The sequence below is a fragment of the Physeter macrocephalus genome, chromosome 1, assembly GCF_002837175.3.
Source record: "Physeter macrocephalus isolate SW-GA chromosome 1, ASM283717v5, whole genome shotgun sequence".
NCBI classification, from domain to species: domain Eukaryota; kingdom Metazoa; phylum Chordata; class Mammalia; order Artiodactyla; family Physeteridae; genus Physeter; species Physeter macrocephalus.
In genome coordinates this window covers 34,214,828-34,236,768 of record NC_041214.2, presented here as the reverse complement: position 1 = coordinate 34,236,768, position 21,941 = coordinate 34,214,828, and the positions used below count along the sequence as shown (strand labels likewise).

The 21,941-nt window shown below is 42.6% G+C and overlaps 2 protein-coding genes across 2 annotated transcripts in view; both read left to right on the top strand.

The window, feature by feature from the left end:
• LOC102991296 (serotransferrin) overlaps positions 1-12,735 on the top strand; it is a 33,830-nt gene extending 21,095 nt beyond the window's left edge. Inside the window, exons 13-17 of the mRNA XM_007110253.3 lie at positions 2,114-2,258; positions 3,431-3,495; positions 7,042-7,226; positions 8,689-8,878; positions 12,564-12,735. Coding sequence (XP_007110315.2) covers positions 2,114-2,258; positions 3,431-3,495; positions 7,042-7,226; positions 8,689-8,878; positions 12,564-12,598 — 620 coding nt within the window. The 3' untranslated portion in view covers positions 12,599-12,735. The remainder of the gene's footprint in view (positions 1-2,113; positions 2,259-3,430; positions 3,496-7,041; positions 7,227-8,688; positions 8,879-12,563) is intronic.
• Positions 12,736-17,379: 4,644 nt separating this feature from the next.
• Positions 17,380-21,941, top strand: part of SRPRB (SRP receptor subunit beta) — a 36,674-nt gene continuing 32,112 nt past the window's right edge. Inside the window, exons 1-3 of the mRNA XM_055086902.1 lie at positions 17,380-17,608; positions 18,172-18,266; positions 19,122-19,199. Of these exons, the coding sequence (XP_054942877.1) occupies positions 17,380-17,608; positions 18,172-18,266; positions 19,122-19,199 (402 nt within the window). The remainder of the gene's footprint in view (positions 17,609-18,171; positions 18,267-19,121; positions 19,200-21,941) is intronic.

Genomic DNA, 21,941 nt, shown 5'->3' with positions numbered 1-21,941 from the left:
CGTTTATTTGGGCATGTTTCTGTCCCCCAAAAAACTAGCTTTTTGTTCAAAAACTTAAAAATGGATTACCATATGATCCAACAATTTCACTTCTGGGTATTTATTGGAAGAAAACAAAAATACTAACTCGAAAATATATGCACCCACACGTTCACTGTAGCATTATTTACAACAGCCATGACACACAAAGAACCTAGGTGTCCATCATGAATGAATGGATAAAGAAATTGTGGTTTATATATATACAATAGAATATCATTCGGTCATAAAAAAGAAAGAAATCTTGCCACTTGCAACACCACGGATGGACCCTGAGGGCACTATGTGAAATAAGTGAAATAAGTCAGGCAGAGAAAGACAAATACCATATGTTCTCATTTATATGTGGGATCTAAACAAAAATAAAACAAAACAACCTGAGCTCATAGACACAGAGAGCAGATTGGCGGTTGCCAGAGGCAGGGGTTGGGGGTGGGCAAATTGGGTGAATGTAGTCAAAAGGTAAGAACTTCGGTTATAAAATAAATAAGTCATGGGGATGTAATGTACATCATGGTGACTAGAGTTAATGCTGTATTGCACATTTCAAAGTTGCTAAGAGAGTAGCTCTTAAAAGTTCTCATCACAAGAAAAAAAATTTTACTGTGAGACACCACATTAACAAATTGAAGAAAACGATCATATGATCATCTCAATAGATACAGAAAAAGCTTTTGATAAAATTCATCACCCATTTAGGAGAAAAACTCTCCAGAAAGTGGGCATAGAGGGAATACACCTCAACATAATAAAGGCCGTATATGACAAACCCACAGCTAACATCATACGCAACAGTGAAAAGCTGAAAGCATTCCCTCTAAGGTCAGGCACAAGACAAGGACTCCCACTGTTGCCACTTTTATGCGACATAGTTTGGAAGTCCTAGCCAAAAGAAAAAAATTTTTTTAACCCTGTATGGTGATGGATGTTAATTAGACCTATTGTGGTGATCATTTCACAATATAGTCACAGTAGCGAAACATGTTGTACTCCTGAAATTAACGTCAATTATATCTCAATTAAAAATTAATGGAGAAAAAATTAAAAGAAAAAAAAACTTGATCTTTGTTATGAAGAAGCAAGGGGAAATGGCCATTGGGTGGACAGCTACAAGCCCTGCCACAGGGCTTTCTAGGCAACGTGGTATGAGGGGTCCACGGGTCTCTTTAAGATCTTGGCAGTCTCACCAAGTGACTGCTCAGCTCCTAAGCCCCTTCAAAGGGGTGGAAATCAGTTTATTCTCTGTGTCCTCTGAATATCTTCAGGTATGAGCTTAGTTCTACCTCCTAAAATCTGTGTGTAATTTCACCATGGACATGTTTTCTCATGATTCTTATTTTCTTTAACTTTCTGAGTACTTCCTCCCTGCCACCTCCAAATATGTGTAGCTACTTCAAAAGGAGGGCCTCTAAAGACAGTTATGAACCAGGCAAGTCCTGTGTGTGTGTGTGTGTGTGTGTGTGTGTGTGTGTGTGAGGGGGGCGGATTTGGAGATGCAATCACATTTCTGCACTGCCATGTTCTGTGCCACCAGTTTGACAGGAAGCAAAGTGTGGCTGGGGTGACATTCAGGAGTTCTGTTGCCCACCAGCAAGGGCAGCACTTCTGCTCTCCTGAGCCTCCTGGCAGTTTTACAGCTATGGGAGAGCAGCTGAAATGTGTGTGAAATTCCCCAGCACTTTCTCAAGCTTGGAGTTCTAAGTTCTGTTAAAGGCTCTTCTAATAAATACCAGAGGAAAGAAACACCAAAAGCAAGTGGCACAACTCAGGGAGTGAGACCTTCAATTTTACCCCTTTTAGTCAACTTTCATATCATTTCCATCCCATCTCTCTCTTTAGGTGAGTGAGACACTATTGGGTTGCTGATGGAATCCCCTCCACCTGACTTGTAATGGTTCCCAGCCTCAATTAAGTTTCCTTTCAAAGCCTATACCCTGGCAGGTCCTGAGTTGATGGCAGGTCACATAACGAGTATGTTCTACCTATCCTGGGCCATACACACCTGTGATGTGTTAGGTAAAGGCCACTGACATTGACTCAGGAAGAGCTGACTTTCTCTTATCCTTCTGCACAGATAAATTTTTCAGTGAAGGCTGTGCCCCTGGGTCTCTGCGAAATTCCAGTCTCTGTGCTCTGTGCATTGGCTCAGAAGGCGTTCCGGGAAGGGAGTGTCTTCCCAGCAACCATGAGAGATACTATGGCTATACAGGGGCTTTCAGGTGAGTATTATAATCCTCATACAAAAATAATAGTAATCCCAGCCCTGATGAGATTCCTTTTTAGGAACACAGGTGAGATTCTTACATTCCTATCCCATTAGTCCTGCATGTTAGGGTGTCACATTTACAAACATAAATAGAAACCTGTGAGAAGAGGCATCCAGGTCCCTCCAGGACATGGTCTCCTGACCTGGCTGTCATAGACAGCAAAGACTGGCGGTATGGTATAGGTCAGAAGTTCTCAGCGGGGGGTGATTTGCCCCTCAGGGGACATTTGGCAGTGTCTGGAGATGTTTTTGATTATCAGTGGAGTTGGGGGGTGCTACTGGCATCTAACCGGGAGAGGCTGCTAAACATCCTACATGCGTAGGACAGCACCCTACAACAAAGAATTATCTGGCCCCTAACGTCACTAGTGCCAGGTGAGGAAACCCTACCATAATTGAATAAACACAGGAGTCAAGCATCTGGCTCATGCTCTTCCATTCACCTCTGGGGGAACCTACAACCATGGAAATATATCAATACAAAAGGAAAGTACATGATTTCTACATCTTTGGTTACATTTCTAGCTCATGGAGTCTTTATCATTTTTAAAGAGACAACTGTGCACTTTACGACCTTATTAGTTTTTAACTATCCTGTCTGACTTGGGCCTGTGTCATTTAGTAGTTCATGAATCCATCAACTTCACAATGATGGTGGTATTGTAACTAAAATTCTCACTAGGGAAGGAAAAACAAAGATTATCCCAATTTTCCAGGTACAACCAGCTTGTGAGTTAGAGTAAGAACAATTCACAGCCCACAAGTTTCCAATTTTACAAGGAGACTGTGAGTAAGGAATCACCTTGAGGGAAAACTGTGTTTTCCCTCTAGTATCTGTGTTGAAGCTAGGAAACGGACGTAGCTCTGTTGGAGAAACTGGGCCAGAATTTAGAATTTAGTGTGTAGAAGTGAGATTGTATAACTACAAAGCATATCAGAGGTTTTGTTTTCTTTTTATTACTTACATTAGTAATATGTAAGATCAGTGACAATAGATTAGTGATCAAATGGGAATCACAATTGCTGATATCAGATGGCCAGCCCTGGATCTATAAGGTGGCCTTTCTGAATGACAGATGTGTCTCTGACCTCTTTTCTTCTCTCTCCCTGTCTGGGACTCTGCAGGTGTCTGGTTGAGAAGGGAGACGTGGCCTTTGTGAAGGACCAGACTGTCAGAGAGAACACTGGTGGTACGTGCATAACCTTTGTCCCCATAAATCAGGGTCGCTGGTTCACTTGTGTTCAGGATGTCTTTGTGGAAGTGTTATGGACTCTGTCAGGGTCCAGAGCTCTGATTCTCAATCTGTTTGTTCGGTGAAGAGAGAAGTGTTCGCTTGGATAGGTAGAATGGTAAGGACCATGGGCTTCCCAGTGGCCCTGAGTCTCTCCCAGGAACCTTCCTACAGGTGCAGGCACTGTGCCTCCTTTCCCCTAAATACTTCAGTGCACATTTCCTAAGAACCAGGACTTTTTCTCTCATACGTACATTACAATTAGCAAGATCAGGAAATTTACACTAACGTGGATTTAATACTCATCACGTCCACAGTCCCTATTCAAATTCTGTGAGTTATCCCCAAAAGGTCCTTTATAACTATTTCTCATATTTCTAGGTCCAATATCTATTTAAATATATTATAGGTCCACTGGGAAAAACATACAGACAGTGGCACCCCTGTAGAAATGAGCACCAAGACCTTGGCTTCTAGAACCATTCTCCAATAGAAGGAACCGAGGCCCCTTGGAAAAACAGCTGATTCTGTGGCTGGGGCAGGAAAAGTATAAGGTGAACCTGGAACTTCATGCTGAAGAGCTCAGAGAGATGGGACGTATCAAAGCACATAGAAGCCACTGTGAAAGCCCTCCACTGGCCAAATCTGGGACATTTTGAGCTGTAAAAGAAATAATAATAGTAGTAAGAAATAATAACCCATTGAATAAAATAGGAATGCATAAGTCCATCCTGATTAAACAAACGAGTATAAGGGAAATATCTTCCTTATTGTAGAATGCTAATTACAGATGCAGAAATAATTATGAAGTTAAAAAACTATCATTTGGCAACCACGATGGTAATAATTGATTCAAGCAAGGATCATCAGTGGGTACTAAAACTAGTGGGTGAATATTAGATGGCCATGACATTAACAAACAAGACAAAAATTTTTTAAATGTCAGTAAGGATGAGTACTCCACCTGCCCAACTCTCTATCACTAACTGCTCATATTCCACAGCTAAAGTCAGGCAGCTACCACTTCCCTCCCTCCCTCACGTCCCTTTACTCAACCTCAGATTTTTCTAACAACTCATTTAGAATGAACTAGTGCAGGACCAACTCCTCTAAGACGCCTTCGCCAATGGCACACCTCCATCCCACAACAGAATCCTCTGTCCATATTGCTCTTATTATTGAATTCATCACATTCTGTAATAAACTATGGCCACAGGAAGCTCCTTTTTCCTCTTCTTACATCCCAACACCAACCATAGTACATGGCACACAGAAGTTGCTAAGTACTTACTTGAAGGAATAATTGGTTTGGCTAATTTTTCTTGCTTCCCTCCTGTTACTTTTGCTTTTTCCTTTAAGGGCTGTCCTTTTTCCTGCTACCTGAGTGTTTCCCTAGGCTGGTTCTTTGTCATCCCTTGATTTCTCTTTGTACCCTTCCAAGGAGGGCTCCCCTCTCGAGGCCGCAACTCTCTTTGCAAAGACTCCAAAAGCCTTACCTCCTGAGGGGAATTTATAGAGGAGGCCCACCTCCCATCTAAATAACATCCCAGGATCTCTGTTTGCCCTGTGGTCATTTTTATGTACAAAGTACACTGGCACTGCAACCTCAACCTGTATAAATCCAAACTCCTCATACTTCTCTCAAAACCCAGTCCTCTTCACACAGCCTCTGTCCCCATGGAGGTCTTTATTATATGCCCTGCCAGTCGAGCCTAGGTTAATTTCTCAGTCAGTATGTTTTTTGTTTCTTCGGAATATGTATGTATTCATTAAATTCTATGGTATGTTGTGATATGGAAGAACCAGGATACAAAGGCATAGAGACTGTATGATCTAATTATATAGATATGTGTCTGCACATCATATGAGTCTAGAAAAGAGGCTAGAAGTAATGCACCAATGTTGAAGGTGAATGCTGTGGGATTATACTGGGTTTCAAAGTCTTCTTCCTCAAACTATGTAGCATTTTACAAATTAGCTGCAGTAAACAAGCATTATTTATAGTGGAAAGAAAATTTTTTATCATGCCCTTCTAGATGCCCACTGCTCCTAACCCAGACCAAATCACCTCCCATCTCATTTTTCCTAGTTGTCCTATTTCAGGCTCACACATTAACATTGATTTCCATTCATAAGTTCTCATAGACCCACTTTCCTTCCTACCTAAGTGCCACACTCCATCCCACACTCAGGGCCTCGAGGATCTGAGCATGTTTAGCCTGACTGCCCAAGACTCTGTTCCAGTGGGGCTGTTCTCCTCCACGCAATAGGAACACTGGGCACGTACCTGTCCGTGAGTCTTACCGGAGCCCTCCATCCCCTCACAGAGAAGTGTTCCTCTCTCCTCCTCTCAGGCCTACACATGTTACAGGACACACCTGAAAGCTTGCCTTCTCCAGCTAGCCTTCCTGAGTTAATGTGCTCTCACTGTGCTGGTTCCCTAGCTCCCACAGCGTTTAGAGAGTGTTACACAAAATACAAAATGTTATTATCTGTGCCCTGCATTTTTGATTTTGGTATGTGTGCTATTTCCCCCCTCCAATAAGATTGTGTCTTGCAGAAGGCTGAGGACATGGTACTGAATAAATGCTTAAAGTACTAAGTAGAACAGAATGGGTTTGGAGAGAATAAGGATGGATTTCACTTGGAAGGTGTTGAGTTGGAGGGATGGGTAAGAAAAGAAAGGGGAAATGTTAAAAGGTGAGCAAAGATATGTGCAGGTACTGGTGGGAGGAAAGGCAGGCAATTTGGAGTTTTCTGTAAAAACCAAAAGTGTACCTTTGGAGAGTGTAGGAAAAGGGATGTTTTTACTCTCTATATAAATTTAAACTTTTAAAATACTGCATTCATATATTAGTTTTTCAATCAAATGAGAAAATTAAATTAAGAAAAAGACTGCAATCCTGTATTTTAGGAGAGAAGCAAAAACCGGGAAAACTTATTTGAGAATTGCCTTAGGAGGAAGGAGCTTAAACCTTGAGAATGGGCGAGATGTTCTTTTTTCAGAGATAATACAGAAAAGATGAAGCAAGGGGCTGAGAACAGGATACGGACCTGTATGCACAGAGGCATGCGTGCATTCCACATAGAACTAGTATGAGTGAGCCAGATTTCACTCATAAAAGTGAAATCTTTGGCCCTTCCAAAAGGGCCTCTGGGGAAAGTTCTTTTGCTTGCTAGTGCCAGGTGGTATAGCACAAACCTGCTTAGAGGGTCACGTTCTTTCTACACCGGAGCAGGAGTTCCAAATGCTTTGGAATTTAGTAGAAATGAAGATCATTTTGAACATCATCCATAGAATGTGGTTCACCCTCCCCTGGCTGGGTGGGCAGACTGAAAGGAGTGGTCTCTGGGAATTCCTGGTAACTCTCTTCCTCTCCACATTACTGTAACCCCTGCTGGCCACTGGGTCCAGGCTCCCCACACGCCAGTGGGTTGGTCACATCTCCCCAGTGAGGTGTGCCTTGATCAAAACTGTGGCTGACCCACCCTTTCTGTACCCAGGTAAAAACCCTGAAGCATGGGCAAAAACACTGCAGGAGGATGATTTTGAGCTGCTGTGCACTGATGGAACCAGGAAGCCTATGGAGGACACTGATGCTTGCTTCCTGGCCCGAGCCCCGAATCATGCTGTGGTCTCACGGGAAGATAAGGCAGCTTGTGTTCGCGAAATATTAAACATACAGCAGGTATGGCACAGACAGGGCCTCCAACCCTTTCTTCTTGGGTGCGTGTGGATTATTTGGGGATTTCCCAGCCGAGTCCCAGCCTGTACCCCAGCATTATTTTCCTCGAAGTTAGAACTGGGAGGGCATGGATTGTGGAACTGGATCTCCCAGGCCTCGCTCTGCTTATATCTTCTGCTCACTAGAGATCCGACCCCATCTGATGCACGTGTCCCAGGGTCCAAGTAGCTGCCTTCCAGCTCAACCCTGACCTTGCTCTGTGGTACCCTCATTTTCCCCACTTCTGCCTTTTTAAAAATGAAGGTGACTGATGCTATTTCCCAGCCCTTCTAGATACAAGTCATGAAATGTGGACTGTGTTTCTCTTGCTTAGGCAGACTAAGAACCATTCCAATAGGCAGAAGAACCCAGGAACCTACCCTGAGGGAACTTGTCCTTTGGGGAAAACAACCAACCCAGGGCTGGCCTTGTGGGGAGAGAGACTGCCTGAGTATTCTAATCCTAAAGACCCCTCCACCCACAAACACCACCCTCCCCTCAGTGACAGTTTCCTGTCGTTGATCCACCATTGGTTTGCTTCTTTTAAAAATTAAGATAGCATACCTTTGTGAGTCCTCTGAAGGTAAATGGTACTAATAATTAGTATTTAATGAACATTTCCTAAGAGCTAGATGGAATGCTAAACTTTCTGTAATCATTATTTCACTTATAATCTTAGAAGGCCTGGAGGAGTTGAGCCTCTTAGCAAGATAGGATCAAAGATGAACTTTTAAGTTCACATGAACTTAAAAGTCAAATATGAACTTTTAGGGCTTCCCTGGTGGCGCAGTGGTTGAGAGTCCGCCTGCCGATGCAGGGGACGCGGGTTTGTGCCCCGGTCCGGGAGGATCCCACATGCCGCGGAGCGGCTGTGCCCGTGAGCCATGGCCGCTGAGCCTGCGCGTCTGGAGCCTGTGCTCCGCAACGGGAGAGGCCATAACAGTGAGAGGCCCGCGTACCGCAAAAAAAAAAAAAAAAAAAAAAAAAAAAAAAAAATGAACTTTTAACAGCTACCTGTACCACTCCTCACTGGGTTGCTCATATTTAATATTTTCTTTGACAATAATACTTAAAAGGGACATGCTTCTGCCCTCTCATTTCCTGGAAGCCGCCCCCAAGACCATAGCCAATGAAGTGAGGAAGATAGATCAGAGAAGTCAGCAGTGGGTGGGAGGCAGGGACTTCCCCAAGGAGATGGGACCAGGATGGACCCTACAGAGGACTTTGGGGCCTCATGGAAGCACAGATTTGTGGTCCATAATTGTATGAATGCCAGGTGATGGATGTGGAAAGATCCTGAGGCATCCTCTGCAGCTTCCCTTTCTTCCCAGTGCTGGTTCCCAGCTTCCAGTCTCCTCCATCCCATCCATGTGTTCCCAGCAGCTCTTTGCCACAGGTCCTCATGCACTTTCTGTCCATTTGACAGGATGAATTTGGAAAAAATGGAAATGACTGCTCGAGCAGTTTTTGTTTGTTCCAGTCAGAAACTAAGGACCTTCTGTTCAGGAGTGACACTAAATGTTTGGCTCGACTTCAGGAAGGAACAACATATGAATCCTACTTAGGAACTGACTATGTCACAGCTGTGGCTAACCTGAGACAATGCTCAACCTCAAGTGAGTAAGAAGAACAGCACTGGGGAGTCTGCAAAGCGAACATGTGCGGGGTTCTGGGTGCTGGATACAAAAGGAGGAGTGGGCTGCAGTCCCCAGGAGATGATGAACGGACAAGATGAAATGCTGAGGGAACAATGCAATCCCAGCATGAATGAAAGGCTAACTTGCACGGGCTGATTGTAAGGGGACACGGGCTGAAGGCACTGAGGTAGTGACTGCCTGGACATGTAGAATTCCATGCTATTCCTAAGAAAAGGAAGAGAGTTATGTGCCCATGCCAATTACTCTGCTCTACACACCTTTTTATACAGTGCTGCCTTGTTCAAGATGGTAGCCTCTAGCTACATGTGGGTATTTAAATTTGTATTAGTATTAAACAAAATTTTAAATTTAGTTCCTCAGTCACACTAGCCATAATTCAAGTGCTCAATAGATACATGTCTCTCCACATAGATGAGCAGAGAGAACATTTCCAGCATTGCAGAGAGCTCTTTTACATGGTGCTGCTCTTGAGAGCTTGAACAATGATAAGTTCCAGTAACTCTAAAGTTGCCATACACACCACAGGCATACCTCGGAGATATTGCAGGTTCAGTTTCAGACTACTGCAATAAAGGAATATTGCAATAAAGCAAGACATATGAAGTTTTTGATTTTCCAGTGCATATAAAAGTTATGTTTATACTACAGTATAAAGTGTGCAATAGCATTATGTCTAAAAAGTGTCTAACAATGTACGTACCTTAATTAAAAAATACTTTATTGCTAAAAAATGCTAACCATCATCTGAGCCTTCAGCAAGTCATAATCTCTTTGCGGGTGGAGGGTCTTACCTCGATGGTGATGGCTGCTGACTGATCAGGGTGGTGGTTGCTGAGGGCTGAGGTGACTGGCAATTTCTGAAAATAAGACGACAATTAAGCTTGCCCCATCAATTGACTCTTCTTTTATGAACGATTTCTCTGTAGCATGCAATGCTGTTTGATAGCATTTTACCCACAGCCGAACTTCTTTCCAAATTGGAGTTCCATCCTCTCAAGCCCTGCCATTAGTTTATCAACTAAGTTTATATAATATTCTAAATCCTTTGCTGTCCTTTCAACAATCTTCACAGCATCTTCACCATGAGTAGATGTCATCCCAAGAAACCACTCTCTTTGCTCATGCATGAGAAGCAACTCCTTATTCATTAAAGTTTTATCATGAGATTGCAGCAAGTCAGTCACATCTTCAGGCTCCTCTTCTAATTCTAGGTCTCTTGCTATTTCCACCACATCTGCAGTTACTTCCTCCACTGAAGTTTTGAACCCCTTATAGTCACCTATGAGGAATGGAATCAACTTCTTTCAAACTCCTTTTCATGATGATATTTTGACCTTTCTCCATGAATCACAAATGTTCTTAATGGCATCTAGAATGAGGAATCCTTTCCAGAAGGTTTTCATTTGACTTTTCCCAGACCCATCAGAGGAATCACTATCTATGGCAGCTATAGCCTTATGGAATATATTTCTTTCATAATGAGACTTGAGAGTCAGAATGACTCCTTGAACCATGGGTTGCAGAATGGATGTTGTGTTAGCAGACATGAAAACAACATTAATCTTGTACATCTCCATCAGAGCTCTTGGGTTACCAGGTACATTGTCAGTGAGCAGTCATATTTTGAATGGAATCTTTTTTCTGAGCAGTAGGTCTCAATAGTAGGCTTAAAATATTCAGTAAACTATATTTTAAACAGATGTACTGTCATCCAGGCTTTTTTGTTCCCTTTATAGAGCACATACAGAGGAGACTGAGCATAATTCTTAAGGGCCCTAGGATTTTTGAAATGGTAAATGAGCATTGGCTTCAACTTCAAGTCACCAGCTGCATTAGCCCCTAACAAGAGAGTCAGCCTGTCCTTTGAACCTTTGAAGCCAGGCATTGACTTCTCCTCTCTAGCTATGAAAGTCCTAGACGGTATCTTCTTCCAATAGAAGGCTGTTTTGTCTACATGGAAAATCTGTTGTTTAGTGTAGCCACCTTCATTAACTATCTTAGGTAGGTCTTCTGTGTAACTTGCTGTAGCTTCTACATCAGCATTTGCTGCTTCACCTTGTACTTTTATGTTATGGAGATGGCTTCTTTCCTTAAACCTCATGAACCAACCTCTGCTGGCTTCAGACATTTCTCCTGCAGCTTCCTCACCTCTCTCAGCCTTCACAGAACTGAAGAGAGTTAGGGCCTTGCTCTGGATTAGGCTTTAGCTTAAGGGAATGCTGTGGCTGGTTTGATCCTTTATCTAGGCCACTAAAACTTTCCCCATATCAGGAATAAGGCTGTTTCTTATCATTTCTGTGTCCACTGGAGCAGCACTTTTAACTTGCTTCAAGAACTTTTCCTTTGTGTCCACAACTTGGCCAACTGTTTGGCACAAGACGCCCAGCTTGGCTTTGGACAGGCCTTCCTCACTAAGTTTAATCACATCTAGCTCTTGATTTAAAGTGAAAGATGTGCAACTCTGCCTTTCACTTGAACATGTAGAGGCCAGTGTAGGGTTATTAACTGGCCTAATTTCAATATTGTTGTGCTGGTGGAGCAGTCAGAACACATACAACATTTATCGATTAAGTTTGCTATGTTAATGGGCATGGCTTGTGGTGCCCCAAATCAATGAACAATAGTAACACCAAAGATTACTGACCACGGATCACCATAACAAATATATAATAATAATGAAAAAGTCTGAAATATTTCAAGAATTACCAAAATGTGACATAGAGACATGAAGTTAGCAAATGTTATTGGGAAAATGGCGCCAGTAGACTTGCTTGATGCAGGGTTACCACAAACCTTCAATTTGTAAAAAACACAACATCTGTGAAGTGCAATAAAGCGAAGCACAATAAAATGAGGTATGCCTGTACTTATCTAGAACACCAGTTTTCTAAGAATTAGAATACAGTAAAACACACCTTTGTACTATAGCTATGTTGCACATCATTTAATGACTTAGAATCATTTGGAAGATGTGGGAGAATACCATGTAGCTATAGGGAGGTTATTCTTCAACTGCAGAGTGCAGGTCCATAAGCCACAGTCCTTAAGATACTGATTCCCAGGCCCTGGGGATACTGATTCAGCAAGTCTGTGCCAGGTTCAGGGTTTCTGCATTTTAACAGCTGCCCACATAATTCTGGTATAAGGAAGGATCCATGGCCACTGTTCTGGGTACCCAGGTTGTATTTACCTAACCTATATAGTCTGTGAGGGGGCGGAGACTCTGGCCCTGCTGTACCCTGCTCCATCCCCAGCTCCCAGGACGGAAACTGGCACGTGCTGGGTACTTAGTGCATCTCGTTATGTTAGTTCCTCACTTGGATCAGAGAGGACAGTCCTCCCAGGCTCGTTCCAGCCACATGGACTCAGGCGTGTGAGCCCTGTCCGTAAGACACAAGATGGGGGATGATGTAGGGCAGGGAAATCCTGTTACCATTCTTGGTGTGAGACTCTGCCTGCTGTAGGCACAGGAGCTGCGCAGGCAGGAGGAGGAGGCCACTAGGAGAACGGCCAGGTCCATCCATCAGAAGAGCAGGGTAACGGGTCTGAGCACTTTTGTATCAGGCTTAACTGCTGATTCACTTAACAGAAAATAAATATACGTAGATATTAACTGTCCTACCCCTCTGCTCTGTCCCCACAGAACTCCTGGAAGCCTGCAGTTTCCACAGAGCTTAAAATCCAAGAGTGGGGCCACCACCTGATGGAGATGGGAGCTCACTGGACCCATAAGCTTCCCCTGGTTTTGCTGGTCTGAGTGGTTTGGTTGCCTTCAGTTTGGTGGTGGCACCTCTGCGGGACAAAATAAAAATAAAAGTTATTATTGGTCTTATTTTTTTAAAAACTTCATTTTTTTCCCTAAATGTTTGGTCTGGAAGGACTAAATACATGTGCAACTAGCCCTTCCTTCACAGCTCAAGATTCATTTGCTCTTTCCCATAGCCATACCTCCTGGGTACAGACCAAGTAGGAATTCTTTCTAAAAGGGGTCTGCATGGTCATTATAATATAATCAAGTGTATAAGGCTGTGTGTGGTGTGTGTGTGTGTGTGTGTGTGTGTGTGTGTGTGTGTGTGTGTGTGTGTGTTGCTGGGGAAGGGGAAGGAAGGAGGATGCAGAGTAAGTATTGAGATGGAACGTTCAAGGCAGTACAGAAAAAGAATATAGACGATTTACACATTTAAAATATTTTTCATAAATTTCATCAGGTATATGTGAAGTCCTGACTCTTACTGCTTGGAAAAGTGAATCACTGGAAACTCTTCTTGCTAAAAACCATAGCTTGACCCCGCCTCCCATGGCAGTCACTGCCCTGTCTCCTCCCATTCTTAGTGGAGCTCCTGAAAGGTGGAGGCTTATCCTTCCCACCCCTCACTGGTTATTAATGGCTGAACACAGAGAAATCCGTCTTCTGCTCTACTCACATCCCTGCAGCTACTCGGGTCAAGGTTACCACCCACCTGCCAGCTGTGAAAACCAACTTGTTCTTTCATCCTTGAGTCTGTTTACTAACTTGATATGGCTGACCACTCACCCTTCCTTGGAACCCTCTCCCAGCTTCTCTGACACAGCAGCTCTTCGCTTTGGTTCCTACCTCTCTGTCCTCTTGTGGTCTTACTGTGGGCTCACCTTACCAGTTCTGAAAAGTAGGGTAATCTTCCCGGGGTTCTTCTCTTGATCCAGTGCTTTTCCAGGCCCTCCGTAAGCAATGAGAATGACTCCTGGGCATCTACATCTACTGTGCTCACCCCTGTTTCCAGCATCCCACACTCACACCTCCGCCTGCCTGTGCATCTATACGGTAGAGTTCGCGCAGCAATCGGAAGCCCAACAGACAGAAAAGTGAGGTGATCATCTTACCCCTTCTCTCTCCTGCTTCCCTAATCCAACTATTGTTTCCATATATTTCATACCGGGTAAAGACATGGTCTGCTACCCACTCACAGGAGTCATAAACTGAGGAGTCAAATTTCAATTCACTCTTTCCCCTCATTCCACATCCAATGTCAGCAAGTTCTGCTGATTTTGCCTTCTAAACAACTCTCCAGTTTGCCCCTTTGTTTCCTAACTCCTCTATTTACACTCTGGGGAACAGCTGCAGGTAGGGGCTTCTGAACACAACAGTCCACATCTCTCAACTTTCTGGTAACCAAGGAAACAGACCCTGGGTCCACTTTGCAGACCAGACCTGATGTTCACCTTTTTACATACAGCCCTGCTTTGCTTTGCGTCTAGCAACACTCTGCTTTATGTAATATCCACCTAAACTCCACCCTCACCTCAAATCCTATAATAATTCTTGCTTTTCCTTTGTTTGGTGAGTTGCCCCACCAGTCCTCTGGCGTGTGGTCTTATTGCAATGAGCCAAGAAATCTAATTTTATCAACAATGCACTGAGTACCTACCATCATCCAGGCACTGTTCTAGGGACTGTGAACACAGCAAGGCATATTATAGTCTCTGAAAATAATTTCTGTCTATTTTTATTTATTCCTCCCTCTAGACTGCCTTCTTGTCAGTATATCTGTACAGAGAAATGTCTGAAATCATGTTCACCAGATACTACTGGTATAAAAACTAAGGTGATTTGTGTCTTTCTTCTTTGATCTTTCATTATTTCATTATTATATTGAGTTTTTAATATAATAAATGTCTCATTTTAATTCTTTTTTTAAAAATCCTCCATTTTTTCAAAGAAACATAGTTAAAGAGATAAGCCAGAGTAGGGGAATCACATGATTGGTGTCCTTGAGTCTGAGATAGGTTCCATTGTGATTTGGAGCTGCTGGGAACAGGAGAGAAAAATGCATCCAGTGAATGAGACATTTTAATTAATGGAAGAGAAGAAAACATTGTCTATGTTGGTTTTGTTGTAACTCTCCATCTGCTGTTAGAATCAGGGAGCAGAGCACTTTCAGCCAGCAGCAGTCAGTGTCTGCACATCCTTCCTTGACATCCATCCCCACAGAGCTCCTGGGAGCCTGCGGAGTCCCTGAGGCAGAGACTTGAGAGGACAGGAAGCCTCCGACGCCATTCTCTCCTGCTCTCTCATTACTGAGAATGGCAGCACCACCTTCTAACACGAGGGTCGAAGGTGTGCACGTTTCTTCTGCCTTCATAATATGCAGGAAACAAATTGAAAAACAGTATGACCATGTCTTATCAAACCCCTGCTTCCTTATTCCCAAATTTCACCACCAACACAGCACTTGTTCACTCACATAGCTCTGACTAAAAATCCCTATACACTGAGGACATTTCTGGTAGGTGTTCTCCGTGCCTGGCCCTTCCTCCTTCCCTGCATTTTTAGTCCCTAACAGAAGTTATTATAAAGGAACTGTGTGTGTGTGTGTGTGTGTGTGTGTGTGTGTGTGTGTGTGTGTGTGTGTTGGGTGGTGGATACAGAGCAGGGATCAGGACCATAAGAAAGAAAAGAAATAGAATGTGGTAAGATTACTGTCAGTTCTGACAGTTTAAATTCATAATGCTAATTTAAAATATAGTAGTTGGTTTACTAACTTTAACCTCCCATCCTAAACATCTTTCCTTAATCTGGAGTCCCTGTTGCCTACCTTTATCAATGAAATGCCTGGAAAATGAATTTTACTGTGTTAGAGCATATAGTAAAGCATAAAGGAGCCCGATTGCCTGGAACCAGTGGGTAGGTTACTCAACCCCTGTCTCACTTTGCCCTCTGTAAAATTGGGTTAATGGGTCATTGTGAGGATTAAACAAATTAATAAATTTAAAGTATTGAGAACAATGCCTGGCTCTAGCAACCACTCATTAATGTGAGCAATTATCCTCATTACCTTGTCTCCCCCTGCCCCTCCCCGCTGTTTCCCCTGAGCTCGCTTTTCACTCAAGCCTTCAACCTCTGCTGCAGAGATGCTGCCGGCCACTTCCAGGACACGTTTTACTCCTGTGTCGCTGACCCTCCCTTCTCAGGCTTCTTTGTGGGGTTCCCTCTCCTCCTCACTCCTCATGCTCTCCACAAGTTAATGACCACTTGTTTACATATATGACTTCCAAATGAAAATCTAGCACCTATTGCTGACTTCACATTTGTTTACTGTATCACCTGCTTGATGTACGATTTCAGACTTCCCAGAGGCACCGGAAAATCCATATCCACAAAAGAGGCAGTTTTCATCCTGGCTATGTCCCCAGCTCCAAAGACCCTTCAACTGAGTTCTCTAATTCACGTTAAGCACTTTGATCTTCCCAGCAACACACACCAAGAGCTTCAGATGCAGTTTTGATAGCTCTCCTTCTCCTTAACTCAGCTTATCCAATTAATCACTAAATCCTATATATTTTCCTTCTAAATATCTCTCATGTCTGTGCCCTCCTTTCCACTTTCCACATTTCCCTGGTTCAGACCCTGTGCATCATTTGCCAAAACACTGCAACAGCCCCAGCTGGTCTCCCTGCCCCCAGTCTTTTCTCTCTCAAACCATAGTTCTCCATTGATCTGCCAGTCATCTATGTCACTCCCAACTGAAACTTCTTATTGCACTCTAGATAAAGTCTAGGTTCCTCAGCATAGCACACAGTCCCTTCATGTCTGGTTTTTGCCAACATTTCCTGCTTCATCTCCTGCCACTTCTGCTGAAATGACACCTGCTTAATGACAGAGACTGCAAACTGGCAGCCCCTAGGCCGGCTACTTCTGACCCGATGAGGTGTTTTATTTGGGCTACAAGTTTTCATTACTTGCTGAAATTTAAAAAGTGGAAAATTTCCCTTAAAAACCTTTCTTTCTGGCTTCTCTTGAAAAACTGAAGAACTGGCCACCTTGCTCCCACATACCTGCCTGGCAGAGTGGTGGCTGCCCCCTTAGGGCAGGAGTGACAGTTTTCAACAGGCCCTGCCCCTCCCATTGACTTTCCTGGCTGCTTCCCTTAACGTAGGTATCTCAGTTGCAGACCTGGATTTACAGTGCAGGGACACTGAATTGCTCTTTTCTTCTGCACAGAGCACCCTTTCTCCTGTTTCGCCTGCAGAGGCTAACTCATGCGTCATGGCTCAGTTCCTGTCGTTTTCCTCCGGGAGCTTTTCTCTGAACCCATGTGGACTAGGCGCCCCTTTCTGCATTCCCACACCGCACCTTACATCTTCTGTCACACCTCGTGCCACGTGATTTTCCGATGAAATGTTTGTGTAATGCTTGAGTTCCTCACAAGACACTTCACCTCACGAAGGGAGCGACTAGAAATCCTCAGCAGAGATTTCTTGAGCCATTCATTTTATTCATTCATCATTTTGTCAACAACCATGAAGAGAGCGGCGATATCTGACTCATATCTTAAAGGATAAGCGTGTCACTCATACCTGTGTCTGGCAGCTCAGTCTTTCGGCGGGAGCGCAGTGTCCAAGAGAACTACAACTACCATCAGGACCTTCGGTATCCCGGCCTCCGAAGGAGGAAATATAACTTAGGAACTACCACTCCCGTGATGCTCCGCTTCGGACGCCCGCGCAGAGACGAGGGCCACGTTGCTTTTGTGGTGCCGGGTAGCAAGAGCTCAGCTATGGCTTCCGCGGACTCCCGGCGGATGGGGAATGGCGACAGTGTTGGGGGCGCCTTCCAGCTCTACCTGGACTCCTTGCGGCAGGAACTGCGGCAGAGGGACCCGACGCTGCTGTCAGTCGTGGTGGCGCTCGTCGCGGTGCTGCTGACGCTGGGTAAAGAGGCGGCCGGTAGATATGGCGGGTGCAGGGCTGGCGGGGATCCGAGCTTGGACTGGGCTTGTGCAGACCGCGGACGCGGAACGGACATGGCACCTGGGGGGCGTCTAGAGAGGGGGACTCACCCCTTATACCAACCTGCCCTCCTGCCTGAAGCAGCAGGAGCAGCGCAGCGTTACTAGTCCCTCTTCTGCCTGAGCGCGCGGTTCTCTCCCTTCTATTGCTCTTGCTACGAAGACTCAAATGGTCGTCGCTCCAAGTTTGAGCGTCCTATGTTTGCGAGCTGGGCGCTGGGGATTTAAAGCTAATAAGCAAGATTGCGCTTGAGGAGTACGCCGTCGGTGTAGGGGGTGCAGAATTAGAAAAATTGACAGTTGATAGTGGCAGGCACTCAGCGGAGTCCCTAAAACAATAATGATTATAATGGTGGTAATAACAATGGAAGTAAGTTGCAGGTGAATGAAGTGTTCTGTGGTAGACTTAATTTCCCACAGCCCAACCATACATGCATATTGTTGATAATCAAGGCATAATTTTGGTTGTTTTTCTCTCTTCCACAGTGTTCTGGAAGTTCATCCGTAGCAGAAGGAGCAGTCAAAGAGCTGTTCTTCTTGTTGGCCTTTGTGACTCCGGGAAAACATTGCTTTTTGTCAGAGTAAATGCTTTGATTTACACCTCTCTTAAACTTGATAGGAAATTTTAGGGTGCCCCATTATTCCTGTGAGGTGTACTTTGGGAAAAGAAGCTGTGCTGACAAGTTGGGGAGTTAATTCTTGAATCACTTGGTGGGACGAAAAGACTCTTGAAAAACTCTTAAACTGGAATTTCTTGACCATTTCTATTCTCTTGTACTTGCCAGATACTGACATTTAACCCTTATCCCATTTAAGGGTTTTATATACTAACTACCTTCATGTCATGGCTAAGGATGCCAGAACAGCTGAAGAGATAGAGGGCAGTAATGTGTATAGAGTGTATAATTCTCTGAGACTTTGTCAAAGAAACTTTTTTAAAGGGTGATTCTTCTTCTGCCTATTGGCTACTTAGGCTTCTTTTCACTAATATTTATTTTGAGTCCACGTAGTATTTTTAAATGTTTGGTTTTTGCTACAGAGAGTAGCAGAGGTTTTCTTCTTATTACTCTTCTTTTTGAGAGTGTAAATTATTTCCTTTCCACTTTGATGATTGTAAATGTTGATGGAAGGTCGGTAAATTTGGCCACTAACCATTTGAAACTATTATTTGAAAATAATAGTTTAAAAATAATAGTTATCCCTCTCCTCTCGTTAAGGAGAGGGGAATGAAGTTTGCAATTAATAAGATTTTTCTACAAGCAAAGAAAGAAAGAAAAAAAAAACTAATATGGTCCTTTTCAGCTATTGCAAGCAACATTCGTTTATTTGACCTTACACCTAGGAGAGTTAGAGCAAAGTTACTTTCTTTAGGTTTGCTATTTATATGTTTACTCTCATCTCCCCCATATTGTGTTTTGTTTTGTTTTGTTTTACAGTTGTTAACAGGCCTTTACAGAGACACTCAGACTTCCATCACTGACAGCTCTGCTGTCTACAGAGTCAACAATAACAGGGTAAGAGGTTTCTAGAATGTGGGGAGTCTGACAGTTTTACTTTACTTTGGTGTGTCAGGAAAAGACATTTCTAGGATAAATAAGTCTGAGGGCATAGGTACGTTCATAGCTTATTTTTATGCATAAATATTGTGCATGTGACAAATTCTTCTTTTGACCATCCAAGCAGTGGACTTAATCATGCCCTCCCCTGCTTTGTTGTACCTTATGCACACTGATTATTTATTAGTTTTTGTTTCTGTGTCTTAATTCCAACTTTACCATGAGTTCTTAAGAGTGAGCATTAAGCCTTTTTCTTTAGTACATGTATATGGGACAAAAATTCAAAAGGTTGAAAAGGATATTTGGTGAAAAGTAATTTTGCCTTTCCTATCCCTTCTTACAAGTCTTCTCCTTGGAGGTAGTCGTTTTCCTGTATAGCCTTCCAGATGGTCTGTGCTATACAAACATATCTGTATATCTTTACTTTTTTCTTTTTTTGACACTGTGTTCTCCCGCCTCGCGTTTGTTTTTGTTTTTAATTTAACAATATAACTGATACAGCTTGGATTTGTTTTCATTTTTTCTTCCTCATTTGCATACATAGTACTACCAGGTTGATTTATGACCTGCATAGTATTCCATTATGTGGCTATACTGTACAATTTTTGTTTCCTTTCTTAAAGCCTTTACTTTTGAGACATGACAGAAAAATCCTACAGGTACACATGGAAAAGTAGTACATGATCACAGTTGAATGTGAAGACAGTATAATCAGAAAGCTTTTACTCCTGTCAACTAATGTTGAGTTTTTATTTAATAAGAGCCCTATTAACAGACATTTAGTTTTTTGGTTGTTACAATCTTGCTTTTACAAACAGTGTTGCAGTGGATATCTTATGGAGTATACATGAGTATATTTAAAAAACACCAATAAGGAATCGTGAGAACGACTTTTTATGTACCTGTATGGCCCCAGAATGTAGATAGTGACTGCCAAGCCAATTATAATGCTTAATAAGTATTTAGTGAGTGAGTGGAAGGAAGGTGGGTAGGTGACTGGTTGGAGGCATTAGATGTATAGATGGATGAATTAGAATGGTGATTTTAGAGACTTTTTCTCCTTCTCCTTGGGTCCTCCCCACCCCCGCCCCGCCCTTTTCTGGTACCTCCAGTATTAAACATTGTAAGCAAAGATAAAGAGACATCCTTTTAAATGTCTTAGAGGTATTTTTTTCTTTTTTCAATAATGGTACTGTTTCTGACTCAGACCTTTTTAAACTCCCAAGGATTCAGATTTTGAAATTTCAGATTTGGGAGATCTTTAATTCTTGGGGCACTTGTACTAGATATTTTAAGTGGGGTATTCCAGGGTATGCTTTAGACCTATACTTTCCAAAAGAATAGCCACTGATCGTGTGTGACTGTTGAGCACCTGAAATGTGACCAGTCCAAATTGAGGGCTGCTATAAGTATAAAATATACATCAGATCTTGACGACTTGGGATGAAAAAAAGAATATAAAATATCAATTTCTTGAATTTTTTTTTATATGTGAAAAAGCTAATTTCGATATGTTGGGTTATGTAATACATATTTTTAAAATTTTACCTATTTCTTTTTACTTTTTTAATACAGCTATCAGAAAACTTAACATTACAAATAAGACTTGCATGTTTCTATTGAATATGTAAAACATCCCTCCCTTCTTTTTTACTTCTTTTCCCACCCTCTTTATGCTTTAGATTTAGTCTCGCAAAATAGTAACGTATTTAGTACTATACCTTATGGATTGTTTATAATATGTGTTGTGGTGCTGATTATGAAATGTGATAGGGGGTCCCAACCTGAGGTCCCTACACTACCAGTATAAAAATAGAAAAAAGGCTAATATACTTTGTGTATTACCTATAAAAGATTAAACAGACTAAGTGACAGGTCACAGTGTATCCAGCTGTAATTATGTCAAATCTGTGCATAATGCTGACTCCCTCCTGCTGAATAGTGGTTGAGGCTGGCTGTGGAGAAGGTAGAACATATGAGAAATGATACATGGGTCTGATAAATGTACCGGGGCTATACCTGAGAGTCTTAGGTTTGAGCATAGCCACATCTGCATTGAACCTGAGCTCAAGAATGAAGGCCTGGCATGAATAGCATGTAAGTGGGCACTTAATCAGTCTTCTCTGTAGTGGCACAACCCCGCCCTGTTCAGTGATTGTCACCTGGATCAAGAATTGACAAAAAATATTGACAGAGTTGGAACAAATAAATGGTGTGTCTAGTGGACATATATTTTAAAATTAGATTGCAGAAGAAATATAAAAGAATGTTTTGTTTTTATAAAGGTTGGGGATCCCTGCAGTGGTAACATGTTATATGATAAAATGTAGGTTCTTATATTATTTAGTTTGTGAATATTTATTACTGTTTTTCACATGTTTTTGCTTTTATTCATACTGGTATATTTCCCAGCCTCAGGTGGACTTTCCTGACTTCCCCTTACAGGGTCAGGTTTCTCACGTACCCTCAGAACATTGATCAAAGTTGTAATTTTACATTTACATGTAATTTTACATTGTGTTGACCTTTCTGATCATATTATAAACTCTGTTAGGGCAGGACCATGTTTTTGTCCATTGTTAAATCTCCAGAGCCTTCACTCCATGATTTATAAATAGAGGATGCTCTATGAACATTTGTTTGATTCATTAATCAGTTACAGTGACCTTTTTTGATTCATTAATTGGGTACCATTCTGAT